This window comes from Polyodon spathula, chromosome 3 (assembly GCF_017654505.1).
Source record: "Polyodon spathula isolate WHYD16114869_AA chromosome 3, ASM1765450v1, whole genome shotgun sequence".
NCBI lineage: Eukaryota > Metazoa > Chordata > Actinopteri > Acipenseriformes > Polyodontidae > Polyodon > Polyodon spathula.
The window spans coordinates 58,758,470-58,777,761 of NC_054536.1; the positions used below are offsets into that span (position 1 = coordinate 58,758,470).

The following is a 19,292-nucleotide window of genomic DNA, read 5'->3' on the forward strand; positions in this document are numbered from 1 at the left end:
CTTGACCTTATGAAACCATACTTTTACAAAAAGTCTAAGGGCTAAACTAAATGCGAATGTGCAGTCTGTTATTTTTATACTTTGTCAACACTAACCTTTAGAATCAACATTCACTGCCAGAATTTCAGCTTTTTCAGGGATACACAGTTTTTTAGGAGTCCGTTGAAAGCAGTCTGGAACCTTTGGCGTTCCACCAGTTTTCACTACCTGTTAAAATTAAATTATATACATCAAAGAAATGCTTGACATTAATATTAACAAAAAGGGGAACAGTGACTTAGATGTATTAACTGTAATCTGGCAATGGATTACTACTACCTTGCATCTACTGTAGGAGGGTACAAAACAACTTTGCTTTTTAAAAGAAATCAAACTGCAGCTTTGTATTTTTTAAAGAAAGAGATACTTCAACTTCAGTCCAGTAGATAAATGAATCAGCTTTATGAAAAAACCTAATTTTTATTTGCAAATGTAGGTCTACTCTGCATCTAACAAATACCTTAACTGCTTTTTATATGTGCTTATTATTTTACCAGTGCTGGACTATACCTGTAGTTCATCTATTCTCAGCAGTCTGCAGTCCTGCAGTAGTGAGGAGGGATCAGTCTCTGAAGTGGAGGTGCTCTGGTTGCTCACGCTGTTAGACGTTCCTGGAAATTTCACAGCAACATATGCACCATCGACTTTTAGTACCTTAAGTTAAAAAAAAGAGCTGTTGCAATGGCTGTATCTTGAAACTAAAGCAGACAAAAAAAAACCTTATTACCCATTCCGGTACACAGATTCACCGTAAATCCAGATAAAAAAAATAAAAAAATAAACTTAATAGACCATGCTTTTTTTTTTTTTTAAATATATAAATAAAAGTAACTACTTTGCTTAATAAAGGCCTGTAATATTAAATTTGTGTTTTTCTAGTCCAGTCTTCAAAGATGCATAGAAGTCTAAGATCCAGTACTGAAATGGAAATGAAAACAATTTAGAAATTGTGATTTAAAACAGGACAGAGACCTTTTGTCAAAATGTGTTCTCCTTAATTTTACTTCTATTTTAGAAGCTGTTGCTAAAATTTCTGATTAGAGTCTGAATCTTGCTTGAGAGTCAATGTGTTCTGGGCTTTAAGCAGTTTGTTTTGAAATTAAGCAAATGCTGGTACGTAGACATGTAGGCTCAAATATCTAGGGCATTTCCTGGTGTACTGTGAACATAACGGGTTGTTGAAATTTATTTATCTTAAAAACCTAACCTTTCCAACCGGAACATTCTTCACATCTTCAACAAACACAACTTCTCTCAGGCACCACTGCTCTTCATTCACTTTCTCCTCTTCTTTAGGTGCTGGGGTTGAGCGCCGTCGCTCTGTAAAGCAGTAATTAAATGACACTCAAAGAAAAGCCTGGAATTACATTTTATGCTGTTTTCTGTGCTCCCGTGGCCCTGGGGAGGAGCACAGAGAGTACTATATATACACTAGTGTTCTGCAATACCTCATTTAGGAAGCATCGATACAATACCATGCACAGTATCATGATATTCGATACTATCACGATACTTTGGATCTTATGTCCATTACTTGTTAAATGGCTGCCAAATTTATTTTTTTTGCAAGTGCATCAGAGGCTAATACACAATTAATAATACTAAAGCATGGTGGAATGCTTCCTGTTTAAAGATTCAGTTTGTGTATTCAAAAGGTCATTGCCACCAGCTATAAAATTTAAATAAAACTGGTAAAGTGCAATACAGTGAAATACCACTTTATTTCTTACATAACTTGGTGTTTGACACCTTCAAAAACTCCAATTACAAGCAGCCTCTCAATTCTTATACAACAAAATAACACAGTAATACTTTCCTTGAAGCAGACTTTTTATAAATAGGCCAGATGTTTTACATACATGGGTATCTCAGAAGTGTTCTAAAAATGAAGCATGTTGTGGAAGCTGATTCAGTGCATATTTCAAGAAATGGCTTGAGGTTCAATAAACCACCAAATGAGCAAGATGGGCAAAATGGACCTCCTGTTTGTAACATTTATTGTTATTAGTCACATACAATGTAATACCTCAAAGAATCTATAATGTTCACATTTTTTAGAAAGTAAAACAGTATAAATCTTAAAACTAGACTGGCCTGACTGACTCTGGAACAAATTTTTTTTTTTTTTTAAATTAACACAGTAACGTGTTACATTTGAGAATACAAATGATACCACTTCCAAATACTTCAATAAATTAGTTCTGCAGACAAAATAAAAAAAAAAAAAAAAATTCTCACAAAGAACAGATTCTTATAGTACTAAAAAATGCTGCTAATATGCGCAATTCAAAGTTATGCATTAGATTTAGCGCTACATTTCTAAAACAAAACAGGCCACTAATGTAGATGCCTTCCTCTTGCGTGTTATTAAAATATAATTCTGTTTAAGCGTATTCAAAGCCAAAAGTATCCGTCAAAACAACGTCCCAGTGCACCTTAAATAAGAACATAAGACATTTTACTATGAGAGGAGGCCATTCGGCCCATCATGCTCACTTGGGTGTTAATATTGCACAGAAAGTAAATTATACAAAAGACAACCACTCTCGCTACTGTAATAAACCAAGTCCTTTATATTGCTTTCATGCTTAACCAAAGCATGTCAGCAGAGGGGAGCGGGACCATTTTGCTAGGCAGTGGAGTGGCGTGGGTAAAGCGCCCGAGCGCAAAAAGCATCTGGCAGCACTCCCACTCCAAAAGATGTTTTGCAAAGGAAAAATATTTGACATTGTACATATAATATATGAACCATAAACGATGCAGCTTTTGCAATGCTCAGATAATATTGTGCAATCTATGAAATCGGCGTGCATAATTAAAGTTAATAAAAAAAAACAATAACCAACTGCACAGTAAGAGTTTTATTATAACAGCGAAAGCCATTGTGTGCTTGTACACGAATCATGGGAATTGCAAATTTCACAAAGCTTACACAATGAAAAAAAAATCTTTAACCACATGGTATGTGCAAAAGGGTCAGTGTATGTTAGGATCCCAAGCCAAAATACGACCCCATCGGCTTGGGATTAAACTACTTTTTCAGATAGCTGAAAATCGTGTCGTCTTCAGCTTGGGATTGTCTTGCAAATGATCCCAAATGATTCACTTTACCCAAAGTGTTTTAAATAACTTCATTTAAAAAGGGAGATTGAATTATTCTCCAGGGAAATAAATGTAATTAAAAAGTAAATAAAAACTTAAAAAAACTGTTACTGCTGTAATAAATATTTCAAAGACTTTTTTTTTTTTTTTTTTTTTTAAGTGTGAATGTGTCAATTATAGTTATCAAATGTATTTGACAGAAATTAATGTTTTAATAATCAGTTTTACTGAAAACATAATAGTACTCACTGGAACTGGATATCTGATATTTGTATCCGTTTCATTGCTTCCAAATAAGGAAACTGATACCCGATTTCAAAGGAACCGACTAACATCTCTACATTTTGGAAGCGATTTACACTAGCAGTGGAACAGAGTGTGAGTGGAGCTGGCTGCAGAATTAGAAGCACCGGAGCGGAGCGGACTGGGAAAAGTCTTGGGCGAGCGATTTCAAAAGAGGAAGCGAGCGAGGAGCTGCGTTTATGAGCGCTCCACTCTGCTCACATACTCTGTGCTAAACCTGCAGCCATCTGTGGCTCAGAAGCTTCTAGGTCCTGTGCTTTCCATGGCAAGAGAAGTGTCACATTGATCCTGTTGTTATCTGGAGGAGAAACTGATATGTTGGCAGTGAAGTCTGTATTCATCCTGGTCTTTCCACCGCTAATGCATACAATTCACAGTTTCACAGCTATCACATTACATACACAAAATATGGATTACCACAAAATTATATAAAAACACTGCTAACATTTGACATGCAGTTGAATTTTAATGACATGTCTGCAAAGCATATTTTTGCAGCTCATAGCAAATGCACTCCAATGACTAAATAAACAAGCATCAATGAACTCCTTGATCAGCTTGTAGCTCATTCCTGTTTTATTTGTTATCTTTGCTGTGTCTTTTTTATAAGTAATACACACTGGGGATTCACTTAAGCTAAAAGAACTGAAGAAACTACAGTCAAAGAAAAAAGTAAACTTCGGCAAAGTGATCGGGGTGGCGATCTGAAAGATGTTTCAATAAATTGGTGGTGTTTCCTTGTTTTTCACTTCTTTAAAACATTTTTGACTGTCTGCCTTCAACTAGATTGCCATTGTCATCTGGCTGAAATCCAGAATAGTTCCACACCAAGCTTCTTTCTCCATCATTTGCCATTACTGCTGCAGTAATTTAACATTTCCCAGAACGTGCAGGGTAGTTGGTCACGTCTGCTAAGCGGAAATGAGTAAACTTAGTTCATTTTTTTTTTTTTTTAAAGCACACAAGTAGAGTTTTGTTTTAAACTATGTAAGTGACTTTGCAGCTGATTCATAGTTCACACACCATTGTATCTTGTAAAGCTTGTCTTGTATCTTGCAAAGCGCTTGTGGTGGTGGACCACTATGAAAGGTACTATATATATAAAAATAGATTATTTGTTATTTTTATTATTTATATTATTATTATTATTATTATTTATATTACTATTTATATTGTTATATGGTGAAGGCTGTGTACCAGAATACTTCATTATGTAAAACATGGCATAGTACCATTAAAAATGATAACAATTCTATGCCCACATTAGTTACATGAAGAAAGGGAAAAACCTACTATAAGGCAGGGATGCACTGCTGGCAATGGAAGAAGTGTCACTACAGGTGGAAGCTGGGGAAGGAGGAGGTCCCATCTCAGTCTTCACAGACTCAGGTTTGTTTTCAGTCCTAAAGTTGGATATTAATTCAGTACTCAAGTGCTTTTATGCTTTTATTAAGAAAAAAATAAATAAATGAAAATCACACAATATAGAAAGATAACATCAAGACCGCATTTGGTGGAGAAAAACAAGGAAAGGATGTACAGTTAAATCCTGGACCAGGCCTGTTTTTGCAAGCCTGCCAAATACAGCAAACTACATTTGGTAATAACGTTTCCTTTTCCCAGTCAATAAAATCAGAATTAAAAAAAGAAAAAAAAGGAAAGGAAGCTGGTTCCACTGAGCCATTATTCAAGATTTTACAGTTAACATTTTCTGTGCCGTTATGTCTCCCAAAGTAAAAATGAAGTAAGGGGTTACTAAAATTAAAAAGGTCTGGTGCACAACGTACAAAAAGCATTTCATAAATCTTTAAAAATAAAAAGTCCAATAATTTTTAGGCAATCTGGATAAAACAGGATTTCTGAATCTGAAGATTCAATCCAAGCCAAAGCCCTGAAAATAGACTATAGACTATACTGTGTGATAGCCAATTACATATCCTAAATTTAATACATAAATATATGAATTTTATTTTTGGCTGAAATTCCTGATTCCAGAACAATGTGATGTTAGTTTTCACACTGGCACACTAGGAGGCAATGCATTCACGTAAAATGCCAGCAAAAAGGTTTCAACAGAGTAAATCAAGGGAATAGCCTAATCAACTGTGCAAGACAATTGCATGAACCTGACCCTGTGAACATATCAGGCCAGCTCCTTGACACCTCCTTTTAATGGGTGTCCTTACTGGTTGCTGTTTCGTCTGTTTCCATTTTATTGAGTAAACTTCAAGTTAGTTTAAGACGAGCAATAGTGACTTTATGAAAAAACACCAAGAAAAATAAATAAATAAAATCACTTACACTTTAGTACACAACTGAAATCATATCCTTACTTTGTTTCTGTAGCTTTGCTGGTCTTCTCCAGGTTTTTCAAACTCTCTGGTGACCTGAGCTGGAACCTACAGCTGTCGTTCATATTCCACACAGACTCCATCAGCACTCCAACTTTGGGAATACCAGCATTGATGGAAAAGGCAACCGCACCAGTGTGGTAAAGGGGGTTGTTTCGAAGACACACCTAGCAAATAACACACAAAACCTTTTTGCAAGCCATTTATAAATACACCAGTTAAACTAAAAAAATTACTCTTGCCAAAAAATGTTTTTATTTTAAAAGATTACTAGTAGAAACACAAATATCAAAATGCAGCACCACAAGCTCAGCTTTATCCGAGTAATACCAGCGTGTCAACTATTTAACAGGCTTGTGTCTGTTGCTGGATTTAAAACAAAAAACACTATTCAAAAGTATAGCTTTGATGGCTTTAAGATTGTTGGCTCAGGAAGATGAGCTGTTGGTAAGGCATACAATTACAACAGTCTGCTAAACACATGTTAAGTGTTATTCCGCTCCACGTATCACATATCCTTGCCTAAATATATATTTTATTACCAGCTTGTGTATAGAATTCCAAAACAGGATCATTAATCTGTTGAAAAGAACATTTAAAAAAAAAATCACCCACACTGGTATTACTGACCTGCGTTCCAACAGTAATATTCGGCATTGAAGAGATGCCTGCACTGGACTTTGGCTTTTTGTTCTTTGCCCTGGCCTTTTCAAGCATCTTTTTCCGCTGACTAAAGGGCACAACACCCCTAGAAGTTAAAAAAAAATAAATAAATAAAAACCAAAAAGGATGTTTAGCACTACTGGAAAGTTGACATTTCACAAAAATTAAAGGTTTGCTTAGTCTAGTTTGCTGTACAGGAGACTCTTGCGGATCATTGCGCTAATCATAATCTAAAGTTCAGCCTACCAGGGTCTAGATTATTGAGAGACTAAATTAACAAAAGTTAATAAATCAGCATTGCAAAATAAACTGTGGCTACCAATTTGTTTTACTGGTCCATTTAACCAGTGGGGGTTATTTGTTTGTTTTACTTTGTCAAGGTAAGCAAAAAAACTGGTCATCAACCCTTTCAGACAGTCTCAGAGTCTTGTCAAAATTTGACTCAGTTGAGCAGGAATGACCTTGCTGTAAATCTAAATAATGTTTGGAGTGGTTTGATTCAGTAGTAAAGAATGCATACTTGAAAACATTTTATTTTGACATCAAGAAAATATTAATTTTAATAATGTATAATCATCTGACAAGAAAGAAAATGAACTTGTGCTGTTTGGAACTGTACTACACTACTTACCACCAATATAGACAGTTTTCCAGCTGCGCACAGGTATAAAGAGCGCAGCAGTGCAAGGAGACAATCCGCTCTCCCTGTAGCTCAGGAAAGGTCTGGGTGCTGTGCTCCAGTTTAGAAGCTACTGTACTGAGAGTGTCATCAACCCAAGTTGCCACCTTAAATAAAGGCATGAACAAACAGAATGTGAATACATTCACTGTGTCAAAGATTACTTTTAAACTTCAATATTGCCATTAAATACAATACAGCAGGTTTTTTTTCTCCCTCCAAATTACAGGAGTCAATTATCCAATCTTTGATCAACCATACTCTAATCAACCGAACGCACCTGTAAATCACGTGATGAATTACATGTGGTGTATTACGCACACAGCTTCTGCTGCTAAAACGGCTATGAGATTTAGCTGCCAAAAAAGGACCAGCAGACTGAGGCAAATTAAATGTTACAGAATTATACAGACCAACAAAACATTAGATGGACCATTGTGTACTTTAAATTGTTGCAGTTGAGCAAATTAAAAATCACGTCATTCTTGATTTTTCTTCTAGTTTGTCAGCAAGGGCTGGAAAGCCCGTCTTCTTGAGCAGCTATTAACTTATTTCATTGATTTCAATTGTACGTTATTACAATGCTTTAACAGCAAGTACCAAAGTATAGAAATATTTTACTGGATATTTGAAGTTGAATTATTCCTAAAGTTCTGTAATGTGTTGAAGTTGTACTGAATTGTATTCTTTGATTTTCAAAGTATGGTACATGGTATGTTTAATTACAGTATTTCATTACCGAGATTGCATTAATTTAATGATTTGTAAAGCTTTGCAATTTTGTATGCTTAATGTTATAGAATATGTTACTAGCTATATATCAGTAGGCACTTGTGTGCTAACTGGAATGATCTGGAACAATTTTGCATTGAAGAATGGTCAAAAATCACTAAACCAACAATCATGCCAAAAACTAATTGACAAATATCCTAATCGTTTAAAAGAGGTTACTGCCAAAGGTGCTTCTAATAGCTATTCATTTAATTTTCCTTGTCTGGGTATGAATACTTTTGAATTGGCATTTTTGGAGTTTTGCAAAAACAAAACTGCTGAAATAAATATTTGTAGACATCTATTTCTTGTATCTTTTTCCTCATCCACAAAAGCAAAACTTTTCCTACAAATAGATTTCTCTTTGTTGGAGAAATTGGTAGAAATGGGAGAAGGTCCCTATGGTCGCAGGCCAAAGAAAAAGGCACTCTTTAGGAAAACATCAAGTTACATTGATGTGAAAGGACCTTTAAGTTTTGTACTCTAAAAAAAAAATTTAAAACTTGTCAGCAGTCAAAAGCAATAGTCTATTATTGGTATACTATTTAAAAGCTCTCGTGTATGTTGATGTAGCTAAAGCTACATTATTTGGTGACCTTTCCGTGAATTCTTGTTTTGTTTTTTCCCCGCAACTTCACTATGAAATGTACTAAAAATCACTGTGCCAAAATCACAGCCTTAGTTAACAGTGAAGCAGTATAGCGTCTGGAGGAGGGCAGTCAAGAGTCTGAAAGCTTGCTTTTAACATTCAAAATGACTAAGGGTATTGAGAGTAGCAAATTCAAACTTAATTAGAACAGTGGTTTTGTGTTTCTACCTAGCAACATGACCTCAGTGCAGTATTTCCATCTCAGTGGGTACCTGTGGTTTAGTCCACATCAAGCAGACTAACTTTGGGACTAGAAAATCCCAGCGAACTCAACAAAATGAGTCTCAATTGCAGTGTACTAAATCAGAAGATCCAGTTAGTTTAGCCGATATGATCAAGGGGACCAAGTTAGCCTGATCATGGGATCCAACCTATAGACCAGTACACATAGAATATACACCAGGATCCTAAACAAATCATTTTCTGTTCAATGTAGTGCAAATATAATTAGACCACATTATTTACCACATCTTCATACCGGGAATTTATACAATTAAATGTTTTGTTCCCCATTGTATTGCTTTTCAACACCGTCAAAGTTCTCACCTTGTTATTTTCTGTGGCAACAGTGGCTCTGATAATATTTACTGAAAGAAGAGTAATCTTATCACTCATTAACCCTAGAAAAGCAGCCCTGGGATGATGCATGGAAGGATTCTGTGGGAGAGGGGAAGTAAAAAAAAATGACTACACATTGCAAAAAGCACATTCTATGCAATAAATACTACAAATAAAATCTAGCACAATACAATACCTGAGAGTTTCTGTATGGTTCAGCTTCACTCCATTTCCACTGGTACAGCTCTCCCTTGGAACTCACTGCCACCAGCTCGGAGTAGAGGGCACCAATGCTAACAAACTTTGTCCCATCCTAAAGATAAAATAAAGTTTAGCTCTACTTTGTATTAAGTAATCTATATATGGTAAATGGGCCACTATTAGATTTTAGGAATTGATGAAAACATGATGATTGCAGCTTAAAGAAGAGTGGGCAGAACAGGGCGCGACCATGTTATCCCCTTTGAGAAGGACAGTGTGTGCGAATAGTGAAAGTATACGTTTTGAAATCAATGTAAGATGAATTATGTTTGAGCAGTTTTATGTTTACAGATTTCGAAAGTCACTATATATCGCAAAAGACAATGACACCTGTTGTATTAATTGCAATAATTTCTGAAAATATTATATAAATCTCACAAAATATACTTGGTTCTTTCCCAATGCATTTACTTATTTGCTGTGAGAGGAGCTGAAGCTTTCTCCGGGAGACGAGATGCTTCAGCCCCAAACCTGGGGCGAGCCCATTTCCTCTTCCCCCCTCGCCCAACCCACTCTTCTTCTAGCACGTGGCTTGCTTGTCTGTCGCTTCGAACTGAACTCCCGACTACCGCTAAGCCAGGCTATTTACAGTTTAAAAACTGCTAATTAAAATGATCAATGAGTGGGAATGTTTTTTTTTGTTTTTTGTTTTTTGTTTTTTAAATATAGAGTTAATTATATGGTGTTTCATGCAGGGTTAATTCAAGGAAAGTTAAATTTTTTTGCTTCGCTATATGTGAATTATAGAGGAGAGAGTTATTTTATTTTGGATTTTAGATCAGATGTGTGTTGTGTCCCGCAGCACTCCCATTATAACGCTGTTCAGTTACAGTGCTCCTATTGTGTGTCCCCTGAGAACCAGGTTATAGTGAAGGAGCATAAAAATATTTTTAGTAGTAGTAAAGTGTGACAGACTGATAACCTGCTTGGAACGGTGACTATTAAACAAAAGCTTTGTTTTGCCTAACTCTGCCACAGTTGATGCTGCTACAATGCAAGCTCACTGTATATATCGCAAGCAGCATCAATTACGTGTAAATGTATTTTATTAAATTAGTAAAAAACATCATGATTACTGTTCTATATAATGTATTTTTAAACTACATATGAATGTTTTATTCAAATTTATATGGATTACCTGTAAAACAGGATTTTCAAAATCAAATATAAACAAGTAGCTATGGTGATGTCACCAGTAAATTAGGCAAATTACTATCATTGAAGGCTGAAACCTCTTTGGTAATGTGTTCCGAGCCTTCGAAGGTCAAAATTTACCCTTTGTTGTAGCCCTAGTTTTTACGGCAAGCAGCCAATGAATTGCCAGACAGCCGCGGCACCGTGTCGGTGGCAGCTTGAGTTTCGGTTTACCTGTTTTCAACAAAACCACACTGACTTCATTATACTACACATAGTGTTTTAACAAACTTAAATACCCTTTAATTTTTCTGACCCCGTTTTTACGTAAAGGGTGGATATGTAAAAAGGCAGATAAATGAATCCTGTTTTAAATACCATTATACACAACTGTAACAACTGCTATATTTACAATATTATTGTTTTGAGATTAAGCTTTATTAGGGAGCTCCTCTAAAGAACCTTGTTTAGAAAGATACAGGCTATTAATGTTCGTGACAGGGTAGCCATCTGCCATGTGGATGTGTGTACAATTGGATGGATCTACAATCTCTGTTGAGTAATAAACTAATGTTGCTGAATCACAGCGTATAAACAGCTATGGCGGATGCGAGACGGGTGTATATGCGACAGGTTTGTCGAAATTTAACTCATTCTCTGCTCTCGACAACGGCAACAGTGCAGTTTTGCTGTGACGAATCATCTGTCCATGCCACGCTCTTACCACCCTTTGCCCATAGGGAGATGTGCAGTTTAAGAGGCTGGTTTGAACACATAAAACATAAAGTGGTCATTCAGCTTAGATTGACATACTTAAAATGTGTTATTCATTTCGTACAAATATAATGCCTATTTCAATTACGAAAGCTCAAAGTTCAGCAGAGGCATAAAAAAATCTAAGATGGCTGCCAGATAAAGAAGCTACATTTAGTGAGTAAAAAGGAGGTTTTACACATTTAAAATATATTTGTATGTTATCGTTTCAGATGTTGAAGTTATATGAAGGCAGATTACAAAAAGCGATTGTTTTTTGATAAAATCTAAAATTACATTTGACCACCCTACTTAAGACAATGTCAGCATCTATACTGATGCACAATGAAAATGCAACAGTAAGTTTTACATCAATATCTCATTGGGCACATACTGTTATTTACATTTTAAATAGTGAATAGATAGGTATGTTGATTGTTTGAGTAGTATTGTTCCTTGCGATTACAAAATACTGGGCTCAAGTTTCATAAAAACATCAGGTGCTAAGCGTTCGGTATTTCAGTTGAATTAAAATTGCCAAAAATGAGTCGATTAAGAATCTGTATATATAGCCATTCGAAAAGACATGATTTTATTTAACGCAAGAACAGTGAAAGATACAACCATATCGCGCTTGAGTAATGAAGATCGCCTGGTTGCTATCGGAATGATAAGGGCAGCCTATCCAAGAGAAGTTGACCAGAGAATGAAATGTTCTGCTTCAACATCCAAAGAAACCGGCTCCGAGGGACAGGCCTCGTCCTGGAAGGCAGAGGGTCACCACACTGGCCCAGGACCGTCACATCCGACTGATCCATCTACATAAATGTTTTCAGACTGCAGCGGCTACAGCATGAGAAATTCCAGGAAGAAATAACCTGCGCATCAGCAGAATGACTGTAGCTCGCCATTTGCATGAAAATGATTTGCATGCTCATATACAGCTGAGATATGAAATCGCTGTCTTCTGTGAGCCAGAGAACACCTGAGGTGGTGGCAGAGAGTGGTGGAGTGTTTTATTCACCAGTAAATGCTGTTTTGCCCTTGACGGATCTGACAGAAGACAAAATGTGTGGAGACATCATGGTGAGCATTATGCTGACTGTTGTTCAAGCCAACCAGTCGGCGATGGAAGTGTAACGATGTGGGGAGGAATCTCTTAACACAAGAACGCCTTTGGCACAGATTGAGGACAACCTTACTGCTCATCAATACACTGACGAAGTCCTTAAGTAGCAAAAGATATGGTTCATATAAAACATGTATATATTAGCTTGAAAACCACAGTTCTAATAACGAACTTTAAAACGAGCAGATTTAAAAAAAAAAACACCTATTTGGTATTCAGCCAACATCCTGGTATTTCAGCTTTATGGGCGTGATCACCACTAAATTTTGTTTTGATCATGTGACACTACTAACATCTTGAAATTAAACAAAGAAACAAACACACACACACTAGAACCACCAACCTTATCAGGCCACCACTGTAGCTCTTCCCCAAGAGAAACGGGGCTCTGCACAGGGATATTCTTCTTGTCTAGGGGCAGCTCCCCTTCCCTGCTTGTAGAGCCTCTTTCGGCATCAAAAGAGGCTCCATCAAGCCACCGCCGCTCACGCAAACGTAAAACAGACTCACGCTCACGCAACAGCTCCGAGTCTCTCTCTAAGGGAAGAAGGAGAACTGGTATGCAATGGGGTCACACCAGTGGAATAAAAGTAAGCCACTCTCTGAGAAAGACCCTTCACAAAAACTAAGGCAAAATAAAGGCTACCTCACAAATTAACAAACACATGCAAAATGAATCAAATTAATGTTTCAGAGGCTGCTATCAAACAACCTGTTCTAATTAAAAAGTACCATTGGGGCCTTTCTCAGAGAGCTCACTGTATTTCTCTGGTGTGTCCATGCATCTCAGGTTTGCACAAAAATTAAGCATGAATAATAAAACACAGACTTTAAGCTCAAGTATAATGTACTTTCCTGTTCCTCGTCAATTAACCTAGACTCCTTTTTACACACTCTGCTACAGCTGCTACAAAGAGTGCAGAAAAGGTTTAACAAGAAAAGTAAAATACATAAATTAAATGGATGATTTGATAATCCAACCCCAAAAAAGTTAAATAAAATGAAGGTAAATTAATTTGGATTCTAAAGTTAAGATTAAAATTGCCAAGCGGTTATATTTAATACACACGTGTTTGACAACTTTTGACACATTTTTCTGAACAGAATTAAAAAAAAAAAAAGTCAGTTATGCATTTAGTAAGATTTTCCCTCGACAAACCCTCCCTGATCTGAAACCGTCTTGACTGTGCTTAGATTTAACATATTTTACTTGAAATACTAGCATTTTGGCTATTTATAATTTAGCATAAAACAAAAAACTCCCATGTATTTACCTTCCAAAACATTGTTCATATTTTACTTCTGACCAAGTAAACCCATCCATTGCAACACAGATTGAAAAGGAGCCTGATCAAAGCTCAAGTTTTGGATTAATTACGAATAAGTTTGAGGATAAAGAATGTTTTGAATTACCTCGTGATGAGCCAAGTCTGGATAGAGAAGAACGACGAAATGAGGGATAACCAAAGTAACTGATGTCTTCAGAAAACATGGCATCCGCATCAATGATAACACTGGGGTGCGCGGAGTGGATGTCTGCATCTAGCAGAGACATTAGATCCTCTACAAAAAGCAAACAATTGAAAAAAAACACATATATGCATTTATAAACTGCATACAGAAAGACCATAAAAAACAAACAGTACGAGTAAATGTACAAATAAATAAACTCATGAGAGTTTCCACACTTGTAAATACATAACAAGATGGGGGAGAGGGGTCAAAGGGTTATTACTGTGAGAATCCAACACTAACCTCCGGGTAAATAAGATTCACTTGCTGTGTCGTCACCATCATCTCCATCCTCATCATCCCGACTCAGCAAGTTGTTTACAGCAAGATTTACATCCAGATTAGTTCTCTGTAGTTCACGAATGATCACACTCCTGGACTTTCCCTGCAGTACAACCTGGGCCTGTTAACCAACAGTTTAGCCATCATTATCATCATAATTATCTTCATCATTATCATCTCCAGTTTGGGAATTTGATGAACCCAGATAACTGAAATAAAAATCTTTTGGACCGTATACATTTCAAGAATGATGATTTCATAAAAATGCATATCACAAATACATCCATGTACCACTAAATTGAATGCATTTTTTAAATATACACACAGTACAACCACCTCGGAGATGTCTAATGATGCTGTAAAGGTAGAATTTAACCTAATAAAGATATCTGAAACAAACCATTAAAAAAAAGCCTTTTAATGTGCAAATATGACATCATTAACCAGAAGTTTTGGATTTACTTTGAGTTTCAATACTTAATTTAAATTATACTAAAATAACACAATTCAAATAATGCAAACTTTATGTTGTTAAAAAAACAAATCCCCAACTTGTACAATAAGTGCCTCAAAAAAACACCAATGTGAGCGACAAAAATATCTGTTATACTTGCAGGCTATTCGGAAAAAAATTAATTGGTAACAAATGGCAAATTGGTTTTAAAATACTGTCTTGTACACTACTTTGAGAAGCTCATAGGCAACGTTGTTAATTTAATGGAGGACTGTACTTTGAAGAACGTATATTTAGAGTGCTACTGTAGAAGGAGCAGTGATGTTAAGCTTGTGTACCACGCAGATGCCAGTGAGGCAGAGATTAAACTACTTGTCACAAGACAAACAGACTGGTTCCTCAAACCACGCAGTTGCGTGTGTGACGCCGATACATATTTTTCATGCATTTTAACATTAGTTTTGATTTTCATAGTTTTCTGTGAGTTACTGTTTCACTGGGCTGTTTTGTTAAAATAAAAATATGTAAAACATAGCTTTGATCCTAGTTTCAATTTTATCCATTAATAAGGTAAGATTAAGATCCATTAATGTAATTCTGAGTTACAATGCAATGACCTAATGATGTCAAGAGACAGAAGGCGCTACGAAATACAGTGCTCTATCTTGGGCATCATTATAAGCACTGTCTCTTGTTAATTATTTATGTGACATGGTTCTCTTAAAATACCTTGGGCAAAAAATGATGCATGCAGCAATACCTGAATACAATAATTTTTACTGATCTGACCAAAGACTGTTACAAAAAGAAAATCACAGTACATAAAGCAGTACTTAAAACGTGTTATGCATGTCTTTAAAAACACACCTGGGAGATGAGTTCCTCAGGAATGACTGATGCTGGGATGACAGGCTGAGGCTGACTGCCCAGGAGCCCTGATCCCCTATCACGCCCAGTGCGAATCACTCTGGTCTGACGCCTCGAGTCTCTCGCTGCTGTGGAGGATCTTCCAGAGGAGCCACCTCCACCTCCATTCACCCCAGAGCTCCAGCGGCTCCTGACAACCCAAACACACAAACCTCACAGGTTAGACTACCCTAACAAAATATAAAGTGTTCATATGAAAATAGGATTACAACCAGATCAATGTTAGATGTGTTTTCTTTAAAAACGTAATCTTGTGCTTCTGATAGTACCTTTATTAGATCAGCCATGACATAGCATGATAAGATTTTAAAAAAAGTTGTTTATCCTTGAAATCTACATTTATAAAATATACAAATGTCAGATTTTTTTAAAAGCCACTTTCCAAAAATTAAGTCTCAAGAAACCACCAAGGAACTAATCTTCCATGCAGTTGCCTTCTTCAGTTGGTAAGTTTTAATATGTACAAAATTGCCGAATGTTTGTTCCAATCGGTTTGAGCTAATGGGTAGCTCAAAAGGATTGTAAAACATAGCACATCTGTCACACTACTACATATATCATTCAAAATAAACAAATATATATTGAACAACATTTCAATTTATTTATTTTTTGTAATTCAAGAAAAACTGGCTTTATTGAGAAACACGATATTGTCTCATTATTTATTAACCTGACGGAAGCGTGCAACATACACAGGACTAGACTACAACTTTGTGCCATTTTAATTTAGAAGCACTTTTTTTTTTTTTCCTTGCTCTAAATAGAAGTCCAATTTAAGGTCTTGGCGACAAGTTAACCCTGCCAAAACTTACCCAAGGGTATTGCCTGCCAGCCTGCCCAGTGTGTCAGAACCAGACAGAAACCATGGCGGATCACTTGTCCTGCCTGGCCTGGAAGTCCTTCCTGTCCCTGAACCACTGATCAACTTTGAACTGAAAACAAAAAAAAAAAACGAGTGAAGATCATTGCACACTTATGGGTTATAAAATAAAATAAAAAATGCTAAGTCCCAGGTCTTACAGCTCAAGGACTTTCTTTATTTTATTTTATTTTTTATATAAAGACTAGCCTGAGCAACACCCTTGGAGAATGTTTTGGCTATTGCAACTCATTTAGAACTTTTTTACTTTGCTATCAAATTCAAACTGACTAAATTATCTTTATTTCAATGCCATACAGATTTATTTTAAATGATATGAATATGTATGTACATGTATATCTGTAGAAAGACATCTAAAAATTGCAGGTTTTGGTTTTACTGTAAAGTAGCTTCAGTGTCTGTCAGCGTCTTCAGTCCAATCACAGTGAGAGGTATGTTTTTAGGAGGCTTGCTTGTACACTTAAACTTTTGATCTTTCAATTTAAGACCACCATCTACCTTAGAATATTTTTTTTATTGGTAAAGTGTTGATCTTTTTGTAATTTTTTTTTTTTTTTTCTGTCAAAGTCAGTAGAAGGCAAAACTCAAATCCAAGCCAAATTTGGTGCGTTAAACAATTTTACATGAATAAAATACATTTAGGAGGCATTTTGATTTCAGAAACATTGTTTAAGTTAGTTAAAAAGAAATGTAATCTATTTTGGATTTTTTTTGGTGAAACTTCAGAAGACAAACTTTTTTTTTGTTAGAAACATTTTAGTGAAATGCCAGAGGGGGATACCGATAAAGCTTTTGGTACAATCCTTACCCATCATTGCCATCAGGTTTACCCAGTTCCAACCTGTCAGGCTGAACTGCGAAACCAATTCTACAGATGCGACCATCCTAGAACAAAAATACGCAGAACAATTTAATGGTGAGGCCAACATGTTCATGGAATACATTTATATCAAACTATTTCTAAAAATAAAAATGGATAAATTGTTTTTGTATCTTAGAAAAAAGAAGAAAAAAAAATTACCTCCAGAAGAAATGCAGCATGATTTGGTCCCACAACACACTGTTTAATGGTGGCCTGTTCCAACACATTCAGAGGGGGATAACTACCAAAAAAACAAAAAATAGACATTTTAAAATTAGGATCGACCAATGTTGATTATGCAGGTTGCTGACATGGATACCTTCAACAGAAAATCTAATAGCTGATATAATGTTACCGATAAACACTAGAAATGTTACTGAACCTTGCAGACAATGTGTACTTGTGATAAAATCCTGTAAATGTATTCGTCAAAATATACGATACTGACAACCCCGGTTAGCCATTACGTTTTACCTTTAAAACAGAAAGTACTGTAGACAGTTTAACCAGTACTACTGCTTGGCAGCCCCCCCACCCCCACAAAATGCAAAGACATGTTCCATATTTTCCAGGTTAAGCCGGCAACTGGCGTGATCCAGTGTCAAATGATATTTGCATTAGCTACTTTTATTTTAAAATACTACGATTATTTTCAAGTACTACATTGTTTATAATAAAAAAAAAAAAAAAAAAAAAAAAAAGCATATCCCATTTGTCATGAGATATTGGGTGGGTTATGTCATGCATAGAGACTGTACTCCTTTAAGAAGAAAGGTTATCAGCTGAGCACTCGTCAGCCGACGGCAGAAAATTAATAGGAGATCTGAGGAGGAAGACAGTTTGGAGAAACAATGCGCTAAACTTTAAAAATACATCTGGGTCAGACTCCAATACTTAGCACCGACAGGCACTGTAACATTTGTTCAAGTTTCCCTTATGAAAAGATATTTTATTGAGGTAAATTAATATTTGGTATGTTATACACACAAAACATAAGTGCATTACTTTTACCTTAAGAATATTTAAAAAATATTAAGAAACTCCTTTATTATATATGTTTTCAATGTATTATTTTAATGAAAATGAAATATGCTTTTAAAATATGCTGTTGGTGTTTTTTCTTGGATGTTGGAGCTACAGATCATCAAAATGCAGGTTTTGCACGTTACATATGGTGTCAATTACACAACAAAACATATCCTAATTTAGTCAGAATGCAGTGCTTATTTTAAATGATTTTATAAAATGTGTATTGCTGAGCTCCCATTAAATACAAGTTTACACCCAAAATAACAATTTACTACTCCCCATTTGCGTGAATAGGATACATCTGCACCGCTCTGTGTAAAATGTCTGTACTTTTCATTAATACCATAATCCAGTATTTTACGACAAATGACGAATGTTTTCATTATTTATTGCATTTTTGTAATACTGGCTTGATGCGTGAATCTGTAACTCTGCATATTCCACATTGGTAAAAATAATGGCACAAAGAATGTTTTTTTTTTCTGTATTCCATTGCTAGCAAGCAGGGAAAACTTTCACTCTACTAAAGGCTTCAGAACAGGCTGCAGAAACGCTGCTTGGCCAATGGGAGTTGAGACAGCGGTGATTCTGGCCAATGGGAGTGTAGAGGAGGCAGAGACAGTCTGCATTTGTTGTGGACACAGAGGAATCAAGCAGTGAGCAGTGTCTATCTAATTTTAGATATATATTTTTTCTATATATTTCTTTGTCTCAGAGCATTTTGTTTCATATAAATATATAAATTTTTCTTTTACCAGTTTTAATGCATTGCTCTCCTTTTAATGTTTCCCTTTCATAACCCGGTTAATTATTCATTTTATTTATTTATTTAGATTCTGATTGATTAATATATATATATATATAACATTTACCAAAAGCACGTCCCTAATAGGTAGATAAAAAAAAAATAAACACCACTCTTGTCACTGCCTCAGCCTCACTGGAGCGTGTCTT

General features: G+C 35.8%; 1 protein-coding gene across 1 annotated transcript in view; it reads right to left on the reverse strand.

Annotated features, from left to right (window-relative positions):
* Positions 1-19,292, reverse strand: part of LOC121313249 (E3 ubiquitin-protein ligase UBR5-like) — a 91,047-nt gene that overhangs the window by 52,770 nt on the left and 18,985 nt on the right. The window contains exons 3-18 of the mRNA XM_041245587.1: positions 17,469-17,550; positions 17,256-17,332; positions 16,380-16,499; positions 15,508-15,697; positions 14,148-14,307; positions 13,806-13,955; positions 12,736-12,947; positions 9,312-9,428; positions 9,104-9,214; positions 7,090-7,244; positions 6,426-6,543; positions 5,778-5,962; positions 4,738-4,847; positions 1,247-1,359; positions 550-693; positions 96-207 (exon numbers count right to left, since the gene is read on the reverse strand). Of these exons, the coding sequence (XP_041101521.1) occupies positions 96-207; positions 550-693; positions 1,247-1,359; positions 4,738-4,847; positions 5,778-5,962; positions 6,426-6,543; positions 7,090-7,244; positions 9,104-9,214; positions 9,312-9,428; positions 12,736-12,947; positions 13,806-13,955; positions 14,148-14,307; positions 15,508-15,697; positions 16,380-16,499; positions 17,256-17,332; positions 17,469-17,550 (2,156 nt within the window). The remainder of the gene's footprint in view (positions 1-95; positions 208-549; positions 694-1,246; positions 1,360-4,737; positions 4,848-5,777; positions 5,963-6,425; positions 6,544-7,089; positions 7,245-9,103; positions 9,215-9,311; positions 9,429-12,735; positions 12,948-13,805; positions 13,956-14,147; positions 14,308-15,507; positions 15,698-16,379; positions 16,500-17,255; positions 17,333-17,468; positions 17,551-19,292) is intronic.